At 37.8% G+C, this 21,374-nt stretch overlaps 1 protein-coding gene across 2 annotated transcripts in view; it reads right to left on the minus strand.

Annotated features, from left to right (window-relative positions):
- Nucleotides 1-573: 573 nt before the first annotated feature.
- The window catches only part of COL12A1 (collagen type XII alpha 1 chain), a 110,319-nt gene continuing 89,518 nt past the window's right edge, over nt 574-21,374 (minus strand). The window contains exons 55-66 of one of the 2 annotated variants that reach the window (XM_008139503.3): nt 20,000-20,053; nt 18,909-19,004; nt 17,620-17,673; nt 17,211-17,264; nt 12,870-12,923; nt 11,000-11,071; nt 7,529-7,564; nt 7,355-7,421; nt 6,050-6,238; nt 5,070-5,138; nt 3,835-4,005; nt 574-1,615 (exon numbers count right to left, since the gene is read on the minus strand). In XM_008139503.3, the coding sequence (XP_008137725.2) occupies nt 1,443-1,615; nt 3,835-4,005; nt 5,070-5,138; nt 6,050-6,238; nt 7,355-7,421; nt 7,529-7,564; nt 11,000-11,071; nt 12,870-12,923; nt 17,211-17,264; nt 17,620-17,673; nt 18,909-19,004; nt 20,000-20,053 (1,089 nt within the window). In that variant the 3' untranslated portion in view covers nt 574-1,442. Of the gene's footprint in view, nt 1,616-1,642; nt 2,813-3,834; nt 4,006-5,069; nt 5,139-6,049; nt 6,239-7,354; nt 7,422-7,528; nt 7,565-10,999; nt 11,072-12,869; nt 12,924-17,210; nt 17,265-17,619; nt 17,674-18,908; nt 19,005-19,999; nt 20,054-21,374 lie in introns of those variants that run through there. The other variant, XM_028156727.2, reaches the window with a different exon arrangement.

Below are 21,374 nucleotides of genomic sequence, written 5' to 3' on the forward strand. Positions count from 1 at the left end.
ATTCATTTATTGTCTATTCCTTTTGATCTTGGTTGCCAGAAAGTATTTAACTCAGATGTTTCGCTCTGCAGAAAATTTTCTATCACTACCTCTCTCCAATTGGTGTTGGTTCTTACATTATTTTCTTTGATATTTAGAAGGATGTTATTTGCATTTGTAAAAGTGTAAAAGGAAGGTATTAAATGTAAAAATTTCCATTAAGGAATTTTCCATTTTGCAATTAAACATGCTACTGGGTAAAAGCATGGTATAGGAAAGTGATTAAATGCATACTAAATCATGTGGCTTGTTAAAAGTTATTTGGTTGTTTGGGGTCTCCTAGGATACCTAGTTGTTTTTCCACCAACCCACACATCCTCTACATTCCTAATAGAGCCTTTGGAATCAGCTTGGCTTTTTAAGGTTCTCACCACTCTCTTTCTATGACTTCACCATATCATTAAAAATCTAAAGTTATTTAGCATAATTTAATATATTAGCAAGATCTGTAACCGTATCCAAGGATATCAACTTGTTTGTTGTAACAACCGCCTGAACAGTCCAAAAGGCCATTCAAAGAAAAAACAGACCATGTCAAATTTTCAGTAGTTTTATTGAAAAATGCCTCTTTTGTTTCAGAAATAAATAATATAAGGCAGTGAAATTCACAATCTGCAGTTAAAATATAAAAGCAGCAATTCTATGTTCATAGTCTTGCAAACATTTCCAACTGCTTTTGATAACTAAGAAACATGTTCTGGAAAAAAAAAAAAGTTCGTACTAAATATACAACACAAACATGCAATTCCATCTCTGCAGAATAATCTGCAATTTGGCATAAATGTTAGTGTGTCTAAAACAAGGAGGTTTAAGGCAATATGAAATTGTATCCAGTGATACAATAATTTCAGCTACATGGCTTAAGGTTTGTGGTTGTTAAAGGAGATGTATAAGAGCATTCTATGCCATAATGTGTAACAGAAGCTAGAAGAGGAAGAGAAACAATTGCGATGCAGTTGACCTTTCCCTCCTTTTTGGTTTAGGAGGGGCATTCCTTGAATCGTGGTGTAATTGAATTGCAAATAGGTATTGGAAAAGATAAACTGCCCCCTCGGAAACATACAGTAGTTCTGGGTTCCAGGACTTACTGCTTACCCTAAGAGTCTCACTGAGGCTGCCGGCTGTGCTAACGAAAGGCACAAGGCACAGGTTCTCTCCTTGCAGCTTTTGTGAACAAAGGATTTTGCAAGCATTTCAAGGGCGAAAGCAAAGACGTCTACAGACTGCGTGCGGCTGGCTAGGCTTCCTGCAGAAACAAGGTTCTCTACAGTAAAAAGGGGGACTCTCGGGTGAAGCATGGCCGGAAGAAACATCGCAGATACGGTGTACGCTGCTCCCTTTGACCTGTGAATGATAATCTCAACACCTCCCCCAGCCTGGCCTCCCTGGGCGCCGTCTCAGGTTCACTGCCCCAGGCCGCGGGGCAGGGCGCGCCGCCAGCGCGCGTGGGGAGGATGCTCGTGGCCGGGCTGGTCGGCGCCGTAGTCCTCGTACTCCTCGGTCCGCTCCGGCTCCACCGGCACGATGAAGGGCTCGCGCTCAGGCAGGTAGGCCCCGCCCTCGGGCACGTACGGCTCTGTCCGATTCAACATTACAGTTATGGTTTGGGAGGTACAGACACAGCAAAAGCTAAACCATCGCCCGAGGCGATGGCACTCCAGTCTTAATCGCCTAACGATAAATATATAAATTACAACGTTCTGGTTACTAACATTTGCATAGAGAATTTGGTGATGCTCAAATAAAGTGACGGACTTTAAAAAAAAAAAAAAAAAACCTTCAGAGATCCAGCAGTAAATACAATCATTGCACAAATACCTGGGAAGGGTCAGACTGGGCCAAAGAACTGTAAACGCAGAACCTGGGTAGGATTCTCACAAATCCCCAAGTGCCTGTTCACGGACTTCAACTCCTCAGTTCAGAGAACAGTTTGGAAAGGTGAGGAGGTGAGGGGACGTACGGATGGCTCCTAGAAACTGAACTCTGGAGGTGAAAATCGGCCATCGCCAGGTAATATACAGTACATGACAATTTCTGTGGCTGTCTTCCCCCACAGACTGAGTTACAGCTGGTGGGCGAGGAACACCAGTGGCTACAGCGAGCAGGAAGAAGAGAAGTGACTCTAGGACTCTGGTTGGAAAATGGCAATGACAAAACCCAAATGAGAGTACACGTACAAAGAACAGTACTAATGAGACGCATGCCCTGAACCAGACACATCGCTAAACAAGCAAGAGGGATGAGGAGATTCCATTCGGTGTTATTCCGGCACAGAGCAAGCAGCAGGCTTGGATGCAGAAGCTTACTGTAGAATTGTTAAGTGATTTTAGTGGACAGGATCACATACAAATCATTTACAAGCCACAATTAGTTTATTATTTACACAAGACGTTTCTCTTTAACCAGGTTAATTGTTTTTCTCGAAATGGCACGATCTCCGCTGGTTAGTAGTTTTACTAGGCGCCTCTTTCACAGTCGAGGCTCCTCATGGCTGTATGTTTCAACTTTTTTTTTTTTTTAATAATATTTCTCTACATTATTACTGAAATGCATCAGGCGTATAGACTAACACCACTGCTTTTGTTTCATTCAAGTTAGTATAGAGTCTCCACCCTCCTTTATGATGTTGACCCGGTTCGTTAACCATATCTGTGGTGAGATTTCCATACAGACTCATTTCCTAATAAGCATGTGCGCAAACATCTCAGAAACAGGATTTTCATGTATTCAAACTGTAAGCAGCACTGGCGACTTAGAAAATGTTAGCCGGAACCTGAAACAGGTCAAAGATGATAGTTTTAAAAGTTGAATTACTATGCAAAAAACATATATACACATCCATCTAAGTATGTAATGGTTAAAGTATATATACATATATATCCATATATTTCCAGTTATTTGTACATACCATAAGGCAGAGGTAATTTAAATGTATTTTATAACACATTACATTATAATTTTGTGAATGGGTTGTATGAGAAATGTACATTGAGATTAATTATAACTTTGGCCAGATGTAAGTATTCACATAAATATATAGATATATAGATATTTAGATATTCAACTACTCATGCACTATTTGCTAGTAGCCAACCATATCAAACAGCAGTATCATTTTTAAAACTTGCAAGATGCTTGAGGGTGCGCTGATGAAAAGGTCACCACTGACCACAGCATGACTTTCTTACTTCCAGATCAGCATATGTCCCCTGTCCCCACAGTCCCAAAATCAGGCAAAAGAGAACTGAAACACTAGAATTTCATTACTAACTTTTTAAAAATTACATTCCAGAGCTTATAAATATTAATTCTACAATGTGAGTGGATTATTGTATTCATCGTGTTATCAAATACTAGTTTGCCTACAAGTTAGATTCCCGAAACAAATGTGTGTGTGTGTGTGTGTGTGTGTGTGTGTGTGTGTGTGTGTGTGTTCTTAGCATTCTACAATTTTATTCAACAAATCACTGTTCCCAACCGTTAGGTTAGGAAGGAAAAAAGTCAATTGGTAGCATTCTTTGAACTTCCAGGGGAAATATGGAGAGTTTATTATGTGACTTGGTAATTGCAGAAATATTGGAAGGGAGAGAAACTAATTATTTAACTCCTAGCAGTGAAGTAATGGTTTATGCTCTGAGGGAGAACAATATTACTACATAATCAAAACACACAACTGGAAGAGTTGCTATCTTCAGGAAATACTCAAACCAATCTTCCTTCAATCCTACGGCACTTCATTTCCATAAAGGTTCTTTATTCAGGTGAATTTGGGTTCCTACAATGACAACCACATACCTGGATAGCCTTGCCCGTTGTATGGGATGCTGGCACACTGGGATGAGTCACAGTATCCAGGAGGACCTGGGGGTCCTCGGATACCTGAGTTTCCAGGACGACCGGGGGGGCCAGGAGGACCTCTGGAACCTGTGGACCCTGGTGGGCCCGTTCTGGATTCTCCTTGTGGACCTAGTGTGGGTTAAAACAAGTATTTCTCCTCTTGTTAAATACATCTCCTGAGGCAGTCCACAATACTTTGGCCCCTCCACTGCCTCAAGACTAGGCAGCTCCCTACTGTATGGTAAGAAAATGTTTCCTTACGAAATCACCAATTGAACCAAAGTGTGGAAATTTCTTACCAGTGATTCATAAGAGCTAAAGACAGAAATCTAACTACTTAAATGATTTCATTCCAAGAAAACGGACTTAGCAAGAATGAAGCCAAACTAAAGATACCAGTGAGTTCTCTGGCTTGCTCCTACTCTCACAGGGATAAGTCTACCTGAAGGAAATGGCTCTATGCGCCACATTAGACTGCCGGGGAAACACGGAAGTGCCCGCTCCATACCTCCAGGCTTTGTGAAGCAATGTCATGTCTACATCGAATGGTACTTATGGCTAAGGTCATAAACCTAAATATGTTACCTGAGGTCATAAACCTAAATAACATAAACCTAAATATGTTACCACTAGGGTTGACCTTGGGTTGCAAGGGTCTCATGGACATTACCATGAAGAAAAAAAAATTCATTTTCAACCTAGTAAAAGAAATGCATAAAACAACTAGATAATTATTTCTTTCCAAAGCATCAATAAAGAACCTGTAAGTGAAATCTGGTGATGTCTCAGACTTTTTAGTGAGAATACTTTTTTTTTTCCTACTAGCAACATCTTGAAGAATACTAGAAAAAAACAGGAAGTGATACCATTCTGAAACGCTATGAGGCCAAACAAAACAAATAAGAATTCCATAAAAAAGAAAACAGCAACCCTCTTTGTCACTGAAACTCAATCTTCACATATTAAAGTTACAGTGAATGCTTAATAGAACACATGCAAACATTTTTTGAGCAAAGAGAACATAAAAATGAGGAGGTTATACAAGTTTCACTTCTTGCTAAAATATGAAAATACCATGATGATAGCCATGCCTGAAGCTAACATGATGAGGCTGTGAATCTCTTGGGGGGAAGGGAGCTGTATGCTCTCCCAGTAGTTACACTGTTTATTATGTTGTGTGCCAGCCGACCTACCTGGGGGGCCAGGTGGCCCTCGAGCCCCTGGAGACCCAATACCCCTTTCGCCTTTCTCTCCTGGCAAACCTAAGGAAGGACAAAAAGATGAAGCACAGGAGGAAAATTATCAGGAAACATGCAGTCTTCCTTTTAACTGATGTTACCTGACTCAAGTCATTGACTTCCCCCAGTGAAAGCACAACCCAATTTTTCACAGAAGTTCACTCTTTAAGCCAGATTCTTTCTAGACATTTGTGTAATTCCAGACTCATGGCCAGGAAACAAATCTGGCTACACGTCAGGGGAAAAACTATTTGAAGAAAACAAACACGTCTAATATATATTTTTAGAAATAGTTGTTACAAGCAGAAATCAAATAATGAGTTACAGCTCATTGAAAAGTATCTTATCTTGAGTAGCCCAATTAGTGCAGCATCCAAGCCATCAGAATTACAGAAATATCTAGGTTTTCTCCAGAATGTTAGCTGCTACTTTGACAAAATCAGTACCCAGAATCCTGAAACATCTGGAATCAGATAAGACTATGTTCCTTCTTTTCCTCCAATCAGACTTATCTACCATAAAATTAAAGTGAAACAAACACATCAGACCAGTGCCAGGCTCTGAATAAAAAAAGAACAAAAAAAAAACCCACACAACTGGATCCAAAACTGTACATTCAGTTGCTGCCCAACTCTCTTGCCAGTCACAACAATTGATAAGTTTCTAGTGCCTGATTTAGTTTGCCAAGATACAGGTTTTCCCGTTAACAACAACCAGATATTCACATGATCTTTACTGAGATCCTAAGATATGGGGCTCTGTGGCTTGTGGCCGCCTAAAGAAGGCAGGCTCGGGGACACATAGCTCTTCCGGGACTGTGCAAACAAGACTGAAGTAGTTTGCCAAGTTCAGTCTTCTATGTACTTTTTAACATCCTCAGGGTCCTACACTGTAGTTCCCTCCTTTATGCTCATGCTGCAGCCAGAAACACCTACCGCGTTCCCCCGGGGGACCCTGCATGCCCGGCGTGCCCGGGAAGCCTGGTCGCCCCCCAGGTCCTGGTTCCCCCCTGGCTCCTGCGCTGCCCGGGGGACCTGGAGGACCTGGTGGGCCGGGCTGGTTCCGACTGGAGTGGTAATCATTTGGAATCTGATTCAGCATTTGATTGAATCTGTTCATCTGACCTATAAATAGAAATAACACTTGTTGGTAAGAACCCTAAAAAGGGAGGGACGAGAGGGTGAAATTGTTTTCTCTTAGTATCTAGTGAAATACATCTCTATTCCTCCTCTGTCCAGGAGACATTCCAACCTTAACCCTAAAAATAAAATAAAACTCTCCAGTCACCAAGGGCAAACTGATCTCTGATAAATAACTGTCTCCACACAATACCAACCAAGTAGGCCACAAAGCTTACTATAAAGAAAAATGAGTTGTGAAAGTTTAATATGGCTCTGATAGAAACCCCTGAGATTTGCCCGACGATGTCACTCAAAAGAGAAACTTTTTTAAACTAAGAAATGATACCATTATTGTGTGTACATAAGGCAATGATAATTAAGATTTAGTGTACACTGAAGTTGCCTGTTGGATATGTTGAAAAATACAGATTTCTGGGCCTCATCTTCAAAGACAATGATTCACCAGGTTTAGAGTACGGCCCAGCAACCCCAATTTCTAAAAGCAACATAGGTGTCTCTAATGCGGGTGTTCCCCAGGGCAGCACTTCAAGATACAGTGAAAGCTTCTGAAAGAGGGAACCCTGAGTTTAAGGCCACACTTGGTTTTCAGGCACTGAACTTTATTAATAAACTTAATAGGCCTCATGGAATATGAAGAAAGAGTCTGTAAAAAGTAAGAAGGCAATATTAAAATGTCCCCGCCGAGATGGACTTTCTATGATTAAACTAGTCTGGGCCTCCTTCCTTAAAGTTATATGACAACTTAAAGGTTTTAACTTGAAAGATCCAATCACTGCTGCTTCCAGATATGCCCAGATGAAGATCACTAAAAATCCTACATCATGGAAATTGGAAAGCCCCTTTGATTTTGTATCAAACCAAATGTAAGGATAACTGGCTTTATTTTACCTTAAGTTATTATTTTATCTTAAGGACAATTATTAAAATATCACTAGCCTTATCTAACCGGCTACAAAAGTGACAATGTATAAAGAAAAAAAAAAGGAGATCATCAAAAATGAAATAGAAGCATACATCTTAGAAAATTAATGACTCAAACTTTGCATTTTCCTGCAATTAATTAAACACGTTTTATACATTGAAAAGAAAGAAATTTACCATTTATCAATTGTTCACAGACTTGTCTTGCAACTGCCCGCATCATGTTCTGAGAAGCAATGTCCCCCTTGTTAATTAAATCAATGAGAATCATTAGCATATTATTTCTATAGTTTCAGACTTCAATGTTTTACACACAAAATAAATGTATTTCAAATTTTAAGAAATACATACCCTATCGCCTTTCTCTCCTTTCAATCCAGAGGCACCCTAAAATGCAGGAATTTCATGTATTAGAAAGTGACAAACATGATCTAAAATGATTCATGAACAAACATGATGATGAAGATCTGCTTTCTAATGAATTGGCAAAATGACACCACATTCCCATCAACGTTATTCACATTGTCTTGTCTATAAAAGCAATCTAATTGCCCTTCTTACCACCTTCTCTGTGAAGCATATGACCTCCAAAAGAGTGCTGAGATGTGAATTTGAGGATAACAATTTAAAAGTTATGAACTATGCATACATTTTATGAAGCCATTCACAATACAGGCCTGGAACTGAGATGCATATGAAAATTGCTCTTGTACCATTATACTTTCTTTTATATCACCATAGCTGGGTAACTCAGCTGGTTATTGTGGATTCTCTATGACATTCATCTTGATTCAGTTCCAGTAAGAACCATTGGGCTTTTGTCAATTCCCTAACTAAACATATATCCATAACTACTTCCAGTGATTTTTTGTGTGTATTGCGTATAAAAGGAACCACATGTCTCCTTTATTAGATAATTCAATCCAAATGGTGGTCCCACATCCAAACACAACTACAGAAGATTTGTCTCTGCTCTGTCAGGCCTCTCATGGGCCATGAGAGGATCCTGGGAAAGTTTTCCTCATAGTGCAAGAAGTTTTTGTCTTTTAGTAATGAACTTCCAGGCTGCCAACTGCTGTCATAGAAGGAACATCCGAACTATTGAAAAATCTGATGGTCAGATAATATATCCCAAACCAATCCACATCTACGGCCTCCAATACTTTTGCCTGAACGACTCCAATATCCTCCTAACTGGTCTTCCTGCTTCCTGGATTGCCCTCCTAGAGCCTGTTCTCCACATAGAAGCCAGACTGACATTTTTAAAAGGAAAATTAGATAATGTCACTCTTTTGGCTCCAAGGGCCTCTTGTGACACTTAGAATAAAAGAATTCATTCTCATTGGCCAGATGATCCACATAATCACCTCTGCTCAGCTCTCTGACATGATCTTTCATTTCTCTCTCCTTCATGCCCTTGATTTTGGGTACCCAGGGCTCTCCGCTGTTCCTTTCATATACCAGATTCCTTCTTCATTCGGGGCTTTTATTCATGCTGTTTCTACTGCCTGGGATCCCCTTCCCACAGCTCTTCAAACAGTTTGCTCCCTCAATTCATTTCAACGCCTCCAACAGGCTCTGACTACTATATCTAAAATAGCCACTTCCCCACCATCACAATTGCTCTCTAGCCCTTAGTCTGTTTCTGTTTTCTTCGTGTCACTCATCATCACCAGAAATATTATTTACATGTTTTTGGTCTATATCCCCCCACTAGAATCTCCATGAGGGCAAGGACTTTGTCTTGTTTACTCTTACATCCTCAGTCTCTAAAACATTGACTAGCTCATTTAGGCACTAAACAAGTAGGTGTTGAGTAAATGAATAACAATAGTCCATAAGCAGTTTTTGAAAACATCCACTGTACCACATCAAGTGTTGTAAGTTAGCAGGAAGAAATCAGCTGGTTGTAACAGCTAATGACATAAACCAGAGATTTGATTTTCAACTGGTGTGCTGCAAGAATTTTTAAAATACACAATACCTGAATAGTCAGAGGCACTGACCTCTTTTCCCTTAGACTGTCAAATAAAAAAATTACAACAGCCATCATAACAATAGTCATACATTATGAATAAATCCAAATTATACCTGTGGTGGGGTTTTTTGTCAGATTGGCAAAAAAATATTACATATTTTGGTGTGTCACAGAATTTTACTAATTAGTTGATATGTGCCATGAAATGAAAAAGGTTGAAAATCACTGACAATAGCTAACTGATTGAGTCAAGGTCTCTGTTAACACCTTCATACACCCCTCTGCTACTTTGGTGTACAGAAATGAAAGGTAAGATGGAATAGATAAGAAAAGAAGAGGCAACTTGCCACCTTAAAGGACAAGAAAAGGAAAAGGAAAAAGATCAATAAGGCCCAAATAAATGTTACAAGTTACGATCATAAGATAAACTAGAGTTTGGCTCTCCCTTTGCCAAAAGTACCAGACACTGTTAATGGAAACGTATTATTATTGACTTTGGAGCCTTATATAAATTTCAGGGAATTTTTTTTTTCACATTTACTGCTATTTTGATATTGTTGCTGGTGGTCGTGGTTGTTGTTTTTTTTATTATTTACTATTACTCTGAGATTGCTCTTGTATAGAGGGTGTGTGGAAATCATTGTTATTGCCAGGATCTAAGGTCACATTTCAAGTCAAGGAAATGCAAGTTTCCTTCGGGTTTCCAGTGGTAACCATCAATTGCATCAGTAATAGCCTTGTGTGAGACTCTTCAGTCAAAATGGAATTCTGAATAGGCAGAAGAGTTCCATGTACTTTAAACTGCTCTTGTGAAGTTTCTGCCATGATTCATTGAGGAAAAGAGAGTAATTAGATCATATGTTAGGGTACACACAGATTATAAAGTATATCAGGAGTCCTTTAAATCTTTATGGTGCTTGTTTAATTTTATGTAAACATAAAAAGCAACCAATATCACATAAATATTCTACCCTAAATTTGCGTGGCATTAAAAAATTTTTTTAAACTCAGGTTTTTGTAACTTGGACAACACTTAAGAAAACAGAAGTCCAGTCCAGAGAGCAGCTAAATAGTTGGACTCAATTATCTTTAAGATAACTTTTTATATTTCAAAATTCTATTTAGATGAGATAAATCCACAATTCATATGCAAAATAAGGAAGAACTTGTAAAGTATGTGAAGCCCACTAGTCATTACAAATACTTCTGGATATTTTAAGAATGTCAAATTCAGTTTTGGAGATACTAATTTGAAAATACCAGATAAGCATAATACCATCTCAATGACTATTTTACCAAAACACCTGACTAAAGGAAAGTTAAACCAGACATAAATTGGGCAGTATGAAAAAGTAAAATAGCAGATCCGATCAATCCTTTTAATTCTGGGACTAATGTTCTTAGCATCCTCGAGGAAAGAGAAAAGAGCAAGTGGCTTGGCTGGATGATACTGCCCAGGGTGACATCCGCACACTACCTGTGGAAGCGCCATGCACCATCATCATGTATTTTTCTGTTAAGAGCATAGTACTCCTACATAAAGAGAATCCTTCTGCTGACCCAGCTTAAAGTGTTTACACAGTGCAGAAATATGTGTCTTGGCTCATAATCCCTTTCTCCTTTTAAAGAAACCCTATAACCACAGTTTTCATCCCAGAATATTCTAACTCAGGGAGAAAAACTTTAGAACCAGTACCAAGTTAATTCCACTGGTTTGGCATCGTTTCAACAAACGCTTCAAACACATTACAGCAAAGATAACATAAATATGCCAGAGCCTTTCAGTCTCCTCATTACTGAAGGCAACAGTGAAGTAACTCTAGGCGTGCAAGCGGTCCACTTACTGGCCGGCCGTGGTCTCCGGGCTTGCCTGGTTTCCCACTCGGTCCTGAGACTCCCGGAGAGCCTGGGCTTCCCTACAACACACGGGTCGGGAAAGGGAATGATATGATGAAACTAAAATCCCATCTAAAGTAAGCTAACAAAGTGGCCAGCTTCAAAAGCTTTTCAATGAAGCAGCACATAATCACATTTTAAGGAAGAGTAAAACCAAATTTTAAGTTGACACAAAGAGAAACAAATCTTGAAAATTCCCATTCAATTTTTATTGACTGTATAGTTCTAAAATATATGTTTAGGCCATTTGAAATATATATATATATAATCAGTTTTACAGTTCACAGACTGCGATCTCAGTAAATTGGTACAAAGTGAACCTGCAGAAAGCAATTCCTGTTTTTAGTGTATTTCTATTACATAACCAGACAACCCATCAAAAGACAGCAGCGAAAACTTTGGCTGGGGAAGAAATTAAGAAGGTAGCCAGATTTTTTGCTAAATTTGGCATCATTGTGGCAGAGTCTCCCCTTGTCTGCTGGAAATTGCACTCTCAGCCTAGAAATTCACTTTTTCTTTGGGGCATTCTCCACACTTCCACTCTCTTCTGTCACATCAGCACCCTTCACCGCATCAAAACCATAAGAATTTCTCCTTGTTCCTTTTAACCCAGCTTCAAGATACATTAGTCATCTTTTAGTAGAATATACAGGGTGAGCCCTAGCCTGTTTGGCTCAGTGGATAGAGCGTTGGCCCTCAGACAAAAGGGTCCCAGTTCAATTCCAGTCAAGGGCATGTACTTGGGTTGCAGGCTTGATTCCCAGCCCTGGTAGGGGCGTGTGCAGGAAGCAACCAATCGATGTGTCTCTCTCACATCGGTATTTCTCTCTCCCTTCCACTCTCTCTAAAAATCAGTGGAAAAATATCCTTGGTGAGGATTAACAACAACAACAACAAAGAATATACAGGGTGGGGCAAAAGTAGGTTTACAGTTGTGAGTACTTGAAACAATTTATTCTTGTAGTATTACTTATTAATTATTGTACTTTTTCCATATGAATGACTGTAAACCTACTTTTACCCACCCTTATATATAATACCTATTAAGCAATACATTATGTTCTAAAGCCTGAAATTTCCTTAAAATGAAATAATCAGATTTGGTAAAATAATTAATCCTTTACTTCCTCAATTACGCAAATTTTAAGCTCTATAGTAAATATTTTAAATGAAACTTTATTATACATTTAAACTCCCCCTTACCTGAAATATATATATATATATATATATATATATATATATGAAATAAATTAGATTATTTTAACATATGCTATTGAATCTTCATACCCTACCATTATACATGAAAACCTCTATCATCTCAAACATTCTAACTGTGATCTCACCTGGATGCAGGTATACAGATGCCACTTTCAAAGTCATTGGCTTTAGTATTTTCCCCAAAGATCTTAATTAGAAGACCTATTTGAATAAAACTTACTTCCTCAGAATGACTGATAACTATTCAGTAATAAATGTCCTTAAAACTCAAATATCATAGACCACAGATCCTTAAAATTGTATAACAGGAAGTAACCAGTAAGGTCATAAAATGCCACCACTCAATGTGGGGATGGGAGGGACTAAGGCACTAACAGCTAGTGACCAAGTTATTTAGGGATATTTTCCTATTTTTCAAATATAATTTGATTAAACAATAAAACTGTATTTTAACACATCTGTTTTCTCTGGCCCGTTTTTATTTAGGAAAATAAACGTAAAACAGCAGCCCCAATGGTGTACCCCCAGCACAGAAGCCAGGTTACCAGGTTCTTCTCTAGCAAAGTGGAAAGACAGCAAGGTAACGAATTCTGTTCTTACCGGCGGCCCGGGTGGACCCCTGGGTCCCATTGCGCCATCTTTTCCAATAAAGCCCTATTGAAAAAATAAAATTAGAGGGTAGTGAGAGAATGACCACGTGAAAAGGAAAAATGCTAAACAGGTTGCTAAGCATGACGGGTGAAGAATTTAACCCAATTTGCTGTTTGCAGGTAACCTTGCAATATAAAGACAAATATACTACCAAAAAAAACACACAGCACTTTCCAATTTAACTTAATGCCTTTCACTGAATAATTAATTTCTATACTCATTCATTTATGTAGTTATAAATACAATCATTTCAAGAGTCAAATTCACCTTCTGCAGAGAAAACATTTATTTCTTGAAGATACTAGCTTTTGCTTTTGTAAGAGTATAAAGTCTAAAGGAAAAACTAACCCTTTCTACTGAAAAGTCCATGTCCACACACTGGCCCAGGAAGGATAAAAATAGGATGAAGGGTATGTTGCTGAGAAAAGCACGTGGTCTCATAAAAGAGGAAGGAGAGCCCAAGCAACTGATAAGTAAACTCCCTTGCTCATTCCCTGAGCAATGGCCAGGGCAGGACTTTTGAAGTCTCCACTCCTGATGATCCCTCCTCCACCCAAAGAAAGAGGCGATGCTGTCTTAACCACCTTCCATTGGAAACAGAGGAAATCCTCAATCGTTTAATTTTTTTTTTAGTGGCCCATCTCTCCTCATCTCACAGAGAAGGCCAGGCCGGCACTGGTATCTGTTGACTGGGAAGGAGAGATCTGTCTCAGAAGCACAGCGCATCTCCACACAGGCTCACTCTTTGGCTGTCTCGCCCCATCTCCACACCGTGCCAAATGACCTCTGTCTGGAATGAGTCACTCTGCTACCCAGCTAACATCCATCCCAATAGCAGGTCTCTGAAACCCAGCCGAGGATTTCTGAGTCAGATCATTTTTTATGGTTGCCCCATTCCTCTGTTGAAGGAGATGTTTGTCTCATTTTCTGCAGAGAATAAGAGTGATAATTACACCCATATTCCTGGATCCTAGCAAAAATCAGGAACATTTGGATGAAATATCCATGTTTCCATTGATTTTACAATAGGAAGTTTAAATTATTTCTTTAAAATGGTGCTACATATATTCCACTATAAAAGTTTCTGAAAATTTTTTTCAGGAAATTATAGAGATAAAAATTTCAAACTTTTCTGGAAGATCTAATCCTGCAAAATGAAAAGCAGATTCTAACTTCATCTGCTGTAACATCAACACTGCTTCTGAGAGCCACTTAAGAAGCAAAAATTAGCTGGTAGGAGTATTGCTTGGACAGTTTGAATGGATTTTCTTCCATCTGAATTTCTCCAAATGCTATATAGGACATGCTTGCTTGCTTTCTTTCTTTGTTTCTTTCTTGTAACTATCATATTTCTGAATAACCCTTCTTCAGTCAGCCTAAGAACATTTTCTTTTTTCCAGCTTTATTGAGGTATAATTGACTATATATATATATATATATATATATATATATTTATGGTGTATGAGGTGATATTTTGATATACATATTCATTGTGAAATAATTACCACAATCAAGATAATCACTTTAATCATGATTATATCCATCACCTCACATAGTTAATTTTTGAGTGTGCTGAGAACATTTAAGACCTACTCTATTAACAAATTTCAATATACAATATAGAATTATCAACTATAGTCACTATACTGTACTGCAGATCTCCAGAACTTATGCATCCTGCATAACTGAAATTTTGTACCCTTGACCAATTTCTCCCCATCGTCCCCTCTTGTTTGCCCCTGGCAACTACAATTCTCCTTTCTGCTACCCTGCGTTCAACTCTTCTTTAGATTCCATACCTAAATAAGATTATGCAGTATTTGTCTTTTTGTGTTTGGCTGATTTCATTTAGCATATATCCTCCAGGTTCATCCATGTTGTTGCAAATGACAGGATTTTCTTATTTTTTAAGAATGAATAGCAGTCTATCCTACATATATTACAGTTCTTTGTCCATTCATCCATCATTGAACACCTAAGACTGACCAACTATTTTCTTTCAGGAAAAACATATATTTAACTTGTCCTCAGAATGGCTACCCACTGAGGCAGCTGCAGATCTTTGTGTCATAACTTCTTCTTTACTCTCAATGCTCTAGCAGTTATTGCTGCTTGCCCTCATGTAAGGGGGCTGAAGAGACCTATGGTTGTCTTCATAGACACACATGTATTAGATACCAGTACATGTGGTACTTTGGTTACTTTCTAACACTCCCCAAAGCTGTGTCTTGTTTTGAAAATCAGCTGTGTTGAAGACAACCCATGTATTCTGTTCCTACCAACTCCACCTGGGTAACAATCTTCCTTCTCCACCCTGGTCCTTTCGCTTGCTCTCCTGAGGGTTTTTCTCTTCTTCTACCACAGGGTTTGAGTTTTGTTCTCTCTCTCTCTCTCTCTCTCTCTCTCTCTCTCTCTCTCTCTCTCTCTCTCTCTCTCTCTCTTTCTCTCTTTACCTAACATGCTTGCACTCAAAGTCTACCTAACTTTCCAAAATTATGTTCTATCAGTACTGTACTTTCAGTATTAGTGGTAGAAAACTAAGTGGTGGGTAGGTGTACAAGGCTGTGAGGAAAAGAGAGGAATGCTTTTCTGAAAAATCTCCTTGTCCTAGGAGACCTGGGTGGCCTCACCACAAAGTTGGATTCTCAGATTAGCATTTGAGAGTGAAAAGCAGAATCCTTCCCACTCCCTCATTTTTCAGGGCAGCAGTGATAGTGGTGATGGCTGCTGATTTCCAGTTCAAAGAGAGCATGTCGGTGGTGTTTACACTGGCGACCCACCATGTCTGCATGAAGCCCACACTGAGTGGTGGCAATGGGCCCAATAAGGTTTCAGTAGTACCAGCAGCAAGCAATTCAGCCCATCATCACTTCTTGTATTTTTGGTTTTGTTTTCTAATTGAGTAGACTGACTCTTGCAATCTCACTATTGTCTTTTATTTTTAAATAAGAATTTAAAAAAACTAATTACAGTTTCAAGAGTCAGAAAAAAATGCATATACACACACACACACACACACACACACACTGATATGTGTATTTATATATATGTATATATTCTGGTATATGTGTGTGTATGAGTATATTATATTATACATATATAATATCATTACAGATGATAGATATAGATATAGATAAAGATATAGATATAGATATAGATATAGATATAGATATAGATATAGATATAGATATATAACATATATAATCTCCAGGTACCAGACTCACAGAGAATACCATTTTCTCTTTGACCTCTCTCTCCCCCAAACTCTAAAGTAGGCATAGGAGCAAATAAAATTCATTACCATATCATTCACCATTTGGTATTATCTGAGAAAATCTTTGCTTCATCTAAATGACCTCCTTCTTCTGTCCAGTGGTGTCTTGGAGGTATTAAGGTAAGCAAGTCAGTGTTTTCAATGACAGCTTTTACAGCACCAGCCCTCTCAGATTCTGCTGCTAGGCATATGTTTTAACTTTTGATTAGGCAGAATACAGACTACTCTCAGACTGTTGTCTGAACCATAGGATGCTAAAAAGTCCTTAGTTCTTTGTTCTGAGCAACTCTAAAATCTCATTAAAACATTCATGAATTTTTATGAAACCAAATATTTCTATAATATTAAATAGAAGCCCTGTTTACTGTACTTATCCTAGAAAATATTGGATTTCCTGCACTGTTTTCATAGTAAGTCAAGAGCAAATCTGAAAGCTGTCATTAATGAGCAAAATTCCTACTAAATACCATTTGTCTATCCCATCATCAAGGCCTAGAGGTGATATTTTAGTTCTAAAGATTTAGAGAGGCAATGCTGACTTCGAAAAAAGTGCCCTGAAAATAAAGACTATTCTCTTACATAAGAGCTGCCTCGTAACAAAGATTTTAACTTTAGGATTTAAAATAATCTGTAACACTATCAACAATAAAAAATATATTTAAATTTTTTTTAATTTAAAAAATAAATTAAAAAAAAAGACAATTTAGTAGAATGCTTAAATCTCTTGCTAATCAGCTGAAATTCCTTTTATGGACTTCTTTTTCTAAATCTGATAAGTTAAAAATTTTTCCCAAATTAAAATTTCAAAGACTCTTCTAAAGTCCCGCCATTTTGTTTCATTGACCTTGAGATTAATCTGATGTTGGTTGAGCCACTGATACTTGTTTTTCAGTCTTCCACAAAATATGTGAATTCTGCTTTCCAGCCATGCAAATGAATTGTGGAGGGTTCTTAATTAATAAGCAGCAAGGTGATATCATTTTCAGCATAATCATAGCTTGCCCAAGAAAACTTACTCGATCTCCTGGCGGTCCCATTGGTCCAGGTGGGCCAGGTAGTCCTGGGGTTCCCTACATGAAAAGAAACAAAGTAATATGCTTCCTGCGTGGAAAAAGATACTGGTTATTCCCCCAAACATTTTTTTTTAAAGAAAGGAAGTTCAGGGGGCTCTGAAAAGAAACAGAAAGCCAGAAGCAAGCACAGTGTCAGCCATATTGTAGCAACTTAGTCATCAAGCAGGTACCTGACCTGACAAGCATGGATTTGAAGATTAAGACCAGAACATGGAATGGAAATAATGGGAAGGACACAGCCAGGCTTCTGCTTTGCTGCTTAACCTTGGTTCACCTCCTGAGGCATTACAAAGGCAGCTTGTCAAATAACACTTGACAAGTGAAAGGAAAGGTAACTTCAAGAACAACTCACTGCTCGGCCTGGAAGTCCTGGCTCTCCAGCATCACCCTTCATCCCTTGGCGACCCTAGAGAAAGCAGTGGGAAGACAGTTCCCAGGCGTTTTACAGAGATTAAGTGGAAAGGGAAGACATGAGTCATCTCTGAAATCTCCATCACTTCATAAATCCAACGTAAGAATATTTTTGAAGGGTGATGAATAAATCACTTTTTGCATTGATGCTCACTCTTTAAGCTACAAATGCCATATTGTAATTTTCATTTATAATGCTATGGGATAATTTTATGTAATTATGGGATAATATACCTACTTGAAAAGAACATCCTTTAACATAAGGGAATTTCATAGAAATAAAATTTGAAGGAAGAATGCTATTTTATCTTAATATATTTAATTTGGTGCTAATTTTAATAGATATTCAATGAAATATTTTAAGAAAATAACATAATTTGGTACTTATTACTACTTGTTTGAAGACACTTGTTACAAAGGAAAAGCTGAATTAATTAAAACTGGTAATTTAATAGTAGTAGTAAAAAAAAAAAAAGGTAAAGCCTCTACAACTTTCTTTTGGACATAAGAAGCTCACAGTAGATGCATTCAACCCTCTTGAGCAAGAAAGCCCTGTTCCTTCACACGTCTCATTTTTAGCTATATCTAATATAAATTTTATTTTCTTTAAATGCCAAAAAAAGTAATCTATCTTCCTAAAAGGTAGTTTAGACTTAAATTTAAGAACTACGCAGTTATTGTATTCTTATTTGTAAAGTATGTTTACTTTATCTTCATATACAGAAAAAGTTAGTTAAATACATTATGAGTCTTAAAAGGTAAAACATCCTTTATAATTCAGACCAGCATTTAGAACAAAATATGATCCTCAAAAGGTAAAACATCCTTTATAATTTAGATTAGCATTTAAAAATGTTTAAAGAAGCAATGACCTAGATAAATAATGCAAGCTTGCCTTGAGGTCCTAGTATTAGGAAAGGACTCCAGGGAAGCCACAGATTGAAAGCAATTTCAAAGTCTTCAGGATGTTGAAGGATATATGTATTATTTATTTTAAAAGTTTTATAGGTCAAAGAAGTAGCGTAATTTTTGTCTACACAGTTATACATTATTACATATACTATTTACATATCTGAAATCATAGTCCTCATAGGAAGTTATCTCAATGACTAACTTTGTTGAGTTCTCTGAGAAAACATTAGATTTGGCAAAACATAGTAAAAAAATGTTCCAGTTAAATTCAGTGTTAATCTGCCATCCTCACTTAATACAGAAAGCCTTTGTACTTACTTGTTCTCCCGGAATAGAGAGTCCGTTGGGTCCTTGGGGACCTGGAGGACCCTGGGGGCCTGGAGGACCTGAATCCCCACGAGGGCCAGGGGGCCCCTAAAATACACAAGGAAGAAACAACCACGTATTCATGTAATACTCGTCCAGTTCTAACATCCAGTCGGAAACTTACTTCCTAACCCTAAAACACCATCATGTAATTCTTCAAATAAGAACAACTGGAAAATGAAATAAATTCACAAGAATACTTACATTTCCAAAACTCCTATTAGAAGTACATTTTTTAAAGAAGTAAAATATATTGACTATAATGTATTCAGATATTTATATTCATATACTCATGAGATCAAAATTCAAATGTTACTAGATTTGGTTTATTTTAAGCTAGTCCTGATTTCTCTTAGACTTGGGCTTATTTCTGGAACTAACATGTATATGAATCAAGCAAGGAGTGGATATCTGCTGAGTAGATACTCTGTACTGAAGCTTCTTTGCAATGTAAAAGGCACAAACTTGGAATCAGACAGACCTGGGTTAGCATCTCAGGCTCACCCCTTCCTAACTGACTTAGCTTATCATTTGTGAGATTGTGACAAAAGCTACACATTATCTTCATAAAATATGCCCCTTAAAAAGCTTGAGGTGGTTCATGGAAGACCTGTGTGAAACTGGTAAGAAGGGCAGGTGACCCCCAGCAAACGCACCGGTGGCCGCTCAGCTCTTTCTCTGAGACAGGTGTAAAGCAGAGCAACAGAACTGTTCCCAACCCTCTCCACTCTCTCATGGGACTCTGCTCCCTGTGGGGTCTTCTGATTGGTGGCTGGGTCACCCCCTGTTTCCACATGTTGCAGCAGAGCCCATAGGTTCTACAGATTCCCATGTGCAATTCCCACAGCAGTGACATACCCTATACATTCATTTCTCTGGTCCAACATTTTGACATCCAAAGACAAGACAGAGGTAATATATTGCCTAAGGCACACTAAACATGAACTGACTTGCTCAAGGTCACATACACCCTTAGCAGAAATTTGAACAACCAGACTTAAACATATAGATGAACATTTAAATGCACTCTAAAATATACTTACAATTGCCCCATTGATACCTCTTTCACCTCTGGGACCTTTAGCACCAGGTCCTCCCTAAAATACAGAGTAAGAACACATTTCAGGGTGAATGTAAGGAAAGTAGGAAAAAGTCGATATATAAAAATTGTTTCAAGAAGCAGCATATTCTCCAATCAATACTTCTGCAGCTACTTACAAAATACTGAAGTAAAGACTTTATATCCCACAAATAAGTGAGGAAAGGGAATTTCAAAACCTTGTACACCCTAAGTGTCTCATTTTTACATTCTGAACTTTCTTAATTGTTTGCAAATCTTGAAGTTTATTTGAAAATGTGAGGTTTACGGAAAAAAACCAAGCATTATTTAAATACAGTAAAGAGAAAATTCAGCTTTGGAATTATATGCATGCATTCTTCAGGGGAAATAATATGCAAAAAGAAGAGTATCTTGGATCACTCAGAATCTCAGAATATGTAGTTTAGTAACAGGAATTCAGAGACTACTGACCAAAGAAGAAATAAATATGGTAGTGATATCTAATAATGTTATCTTACAATTAGAGAAAAAAATCTCTACTTCTCAAAAACATCTAAGTCACATTGGGATATAATTTTATGATTACAAATATAAATCATGTAAATCACTATTAATAGAAATTATGGTAATTCCAGTGACATTCTGATTCTGTACATGAGAGGCTGGCTTATAATTAATCTAAAATTATTTTACATTATTTGTTATAGCCTCTGTATAGTAAAATTGGGTATTGTGAGAATCTCTGAGCTGTTTCTATGTTAATTAATCATTTTCTTAAAAGAGGCCATTAGGGCCTAGAGGAATGACTACCATTTCACAAAACCAGCCCAGCTCAGATGTTGGATTGATAAAAGCAAAGGGTTCCACGTTGATTAATGAGATATATCATTACAATCTTCAATGTTTTGCCTACACTTTCTTGGTCTCACCTTCCCCCATAAATAGATATAGACTTTATCTTCTCATTCAAGTTACTCTAAACCCCAATACTTTCACCCAGAGTTTATATCATCACATATGTAACATCTTCATATGTTATTCCCATGAGATGTCTGCTACATAAGGTACACATATCCTTGTTCTAAACAAATTGTTCTTGGGTTAGCCACTCAATTGTGGTTCCATAACATACACAGAAGAAGGTTTTAGGAGCTGTAAGGAATTTTCAAAAGCATGTGATTACAGATGGAAACTCAGATTCACATCTTTAAGAGAAAAGTTCTTAAATACGAAGCCAGTTTCATTCATTCCTGCATGTTCAAATGTGTTTACATTTTCTTCTTGTATTACTCCACCAAAATATACCACAAAAGTGGTCTGCAGTATGGCTTGCTCTGTCCCAGAAAATGTGGATGGCT

Source organism: Eptesicus fuscus, chromosome 10, assembly GCF_027574615.1.
Source record: "Eptesicus fuscus isolate TK198812 chromosome 10, DD_ASM_mEF_20220401, whole genome shotgun sequence".
NCBI lineage: Eukaryota > Metazoa > Chordata > Mammalia > Chiroptera > Vespertilionidae > Eptesicus > Eptesicus fuscus.